General features: G+C 35.6%; 1 protein-coding gene across 2 annotated transcripts in view; it reads left to right on the top strand.

Annotated features, from left to right (window-relative positions):
• Nucleotides 1-2,915, top strand: part of LOC107568610 (hippocampus abundant transcript 1 protein-like) — an 18,974-nt gene that overhangs the window by 7,435 nt on the left and 8,624 nt on the right. For both annotated transcript variants that reach the window (XM_016254574.1, XM_016254575.1), the window contains exon 7: nucleotides 2,236-2,349. In XM_016254574.1, the coding sequence (XP_016110060.1) occupies nucleotides 2,236-2,349 (114 nt within the window). The remainder of the gene's footprint in view (nucleotides 1-2,235; nucleotides 2,350-2,915) is intronic.

Raw genomic sequence — 2,915 nt, 5'->3', positions numbered from 1 at the left:
CTTCACCACATCTAGATGCCTAAATGCATTGAGTTGCTGCCATGTGATTGGCTAATTAGCAATTTGTGTTACCAAGCAATTGAACAGGTGTACCTAATAAAGTGGCCGGTGAGTGTGTGTGTATATATATATACAGGGCTGTCAGTCAATTAAAATTTTTAATCTAATTAATTAATTAAATGGTGTGTGGATTAATTAATCTAATTAATCGCAAATTACATGTGGCTGTGAAATTACCCCCAAAAGATTATTTAATGCTATTTTTGTGTAAAATGAGAAAGTATTAAGCAGACATTACAAATAGTAGCTTTAGAAATAAATATTTTATTTGATTCAACATCAAATTTATTACACATTCAGTGGGTAAAATAAGTATTGAACACATCACCATTTTTCTCAGTAAATATATTTCTAAAGGTGCTGTTGTTGACTTGAAATTTTCACCAGATGTCGGTTACAACCCAAGTAATCCATACATTCAAAGAAAATAAAACAAATAAGTTCAGAAATTAAGTTCTGTGTAATAAAGTAGAATGACACAGGGAAAAAATATTGAACACATGGGGTTCAAAAAGGGAGGTGCAAAAAGGCATGGAAAGCCAAGACACCAGCAGAAATCTATCAATAATTAGAAAGCAATCCTGCCCCTAGTCAGTGGAAATTAATATTAGCTGATTTAGTCCCAACTGATGACCTATAAAAAGGTGTCTCATTACCAACGTGTCACACAAGAAACATTTCATGATGGGTAAAAGCAAAGAGCTCTCTCAAGACCTTCGCAACCTTATTGTTGCAAAACATACTGCTGGCATTGGTTACAGAAGAATTTCTATACTCCTGAATGTTGGAAAGAACATTATTTTTTCCATAAACTGGCCATGACCAGGTGCTCCTCGCAAGATTTCTGACAGAGCAGTGAAGAGCCAAGGACCACTTGTGGAGATCTTCAGAAAGACCTGGAATTAGCAGGTACAATTGTTTCAAAGAAAATAAGTAATGCACTCAACCGCCGTGGCCTGTATACACGCTCACCACGCAAGACTCCATTGCTGAAGTAAAAGCATGTTGAAGCTCGTTTAAAGTTTGCTGTACCACATTTAGACAAGCCTGTGAAATACTGTGAGAATATAGTCTGGTCAGATGAGACAAAAATTGTACTCTTTGGATGCCATAATGCACACCATGTTTGGAGGTCAAATGGCACTGCACATCACCCCAAAAACATCATGGTGTGGCACTGGCAAAATTCATATAATTGAAGGAAGGATGAATGGAAAAATGTACAGAGACATTCTTGAAAAATATCTTCTGCCATCTACCAGGATGATGAAGATGAAACAAGGGTGGACATTTCAGCAAGACAATGATCCCAAACACAGCCAAGGAAACTCAAAGTACAAAGGCTTTTGTACGAAGTATTAAATAAATTTCAGTAAGCGTGTTCAATACTTTCCCCCTGGGTCATTCCATTTTATTACACAGAACTTAATTTCTGAATTTATTTGTATTGTTTTCTTTGTATGTATGGATTACTTGGGTTGTTACCGACATCTGGAGAAAATTTCATGTCAACAGCACCTTTAGAAATATATTTTCTGAGAAAAATGGTGATGTGTTCAATACTTATATTTTACCCACTGTAAATGTTTAGGCTACAACGACCTAACATAAACTATGAAACATAAAACAAGATAATTTGAGAAACATGTTTTTTTTTCATTCATGCAATGGAGGTCATTGGTAACCAAAACAGCTTTGTGAAAATTTAAGGGGGTCTGAATACTTTCCGTACCCACTGTACTATAATTATATATATATTAAATATATATAATTGACTGCCTTGCTCTCAGTTGTTGAAGCCCTTCAAGATATCTTGGAGAGGTGAGGTGTCCAAGTCACATCTAACTACTGGGGTGCCTCAGGGCTCAGTTCTTGGACCGCTTCTCTTCTCTGTCTACATGGCATCACTAGGTTCTGTCATTCAGAAACATGGCTTTTCATATCACTGCTGTGCTGATGACACTCAACTCTACCTCTCATTCCATCCTGATTTAAATATATCAGGATGGGACATATCAGTAGTTTAAATGGGAAAAATAATATCTGCTTACAATATCTGCATCGTACTGATGATTAAAATAAAACACTACTATACAAAACACCTTTTTTAATTTCAGTTTTATGAGCTACTGAACGTTTGATTGATGCTTTGATGCTATTGATGTTTCTTCACAGTCTTTGCGGAAGGTCGGGCAGGACACGACCGTTCTGCTCATCTGTATCACAGTGTTTCTGTCCTACCTGCCCGAGGCGGGTCAGTACTCCAGCTTTTTCCTCTACCTGCGTCAGGTAAGCTGTTTATTCTTGGTTTTTAATGAACAAATGTAAAGGTTCTATATTTAATGTTCCTGATTAAAGCAGCTGTCTGCTTCCATTAAACTTTCATCAGCGGTTTATCCTGCAGGGTGCATTACTTATGCTGCATTTTTATGTCTGCTGTTGTTGAACAGTCCCATGATTCATGCTGCACTGATGACTGGAAGGTTTTTAGCTGCAGCATGCTTCTAATTAACTAAACAAGTAGGAATAGTAAACAAAAACACTACCATAATACTCATACTGCTTCTGCATGATGACCAACAAAATGTGCTAACTGTAGTAAATATTGTAGTAAATATTGTATTAAAGTAAATATTGTATTAAATACTCAATGTTTTTCAATGGTTATTTTTTGTAAATTCTATTAAATATCGTTATAAAAGTGTTTTTTTAAAGTCTCATGCTCACCAAGGCTGCATTTATTTGATTAAAAGTACAGTAAAATTAAAGGGGTCAAATGATGATGCCAAAAATAACATTATTTTGTGTATTTGGTGTAATGAAATGTGTTTATGCGGTTTAAGGTTAAAAAAACA

This window comes from Sinocyclocheilus grahami, unplaced genomic scaffold, assembly GCF_001515645.1.
Source record: "Sinocyclocheilus grahami isolate Dianchi unplaced genomic scaffold, SAMN03320097.WGS_v1.1 scaffold1261.1, whole genome shotgun sequence".
NCBI classification, from domain to species: domain Eukaryota; kingdom Metazoa; phylum Chordata; class Actinopteri; order Cypriniformes; family Cyprinidae; genus Sinocyclocheilus; species Sinocyclocheilus grahami.
This window is presented reverse-complemented; position numbering and strand designations above follow the sequence as displayed.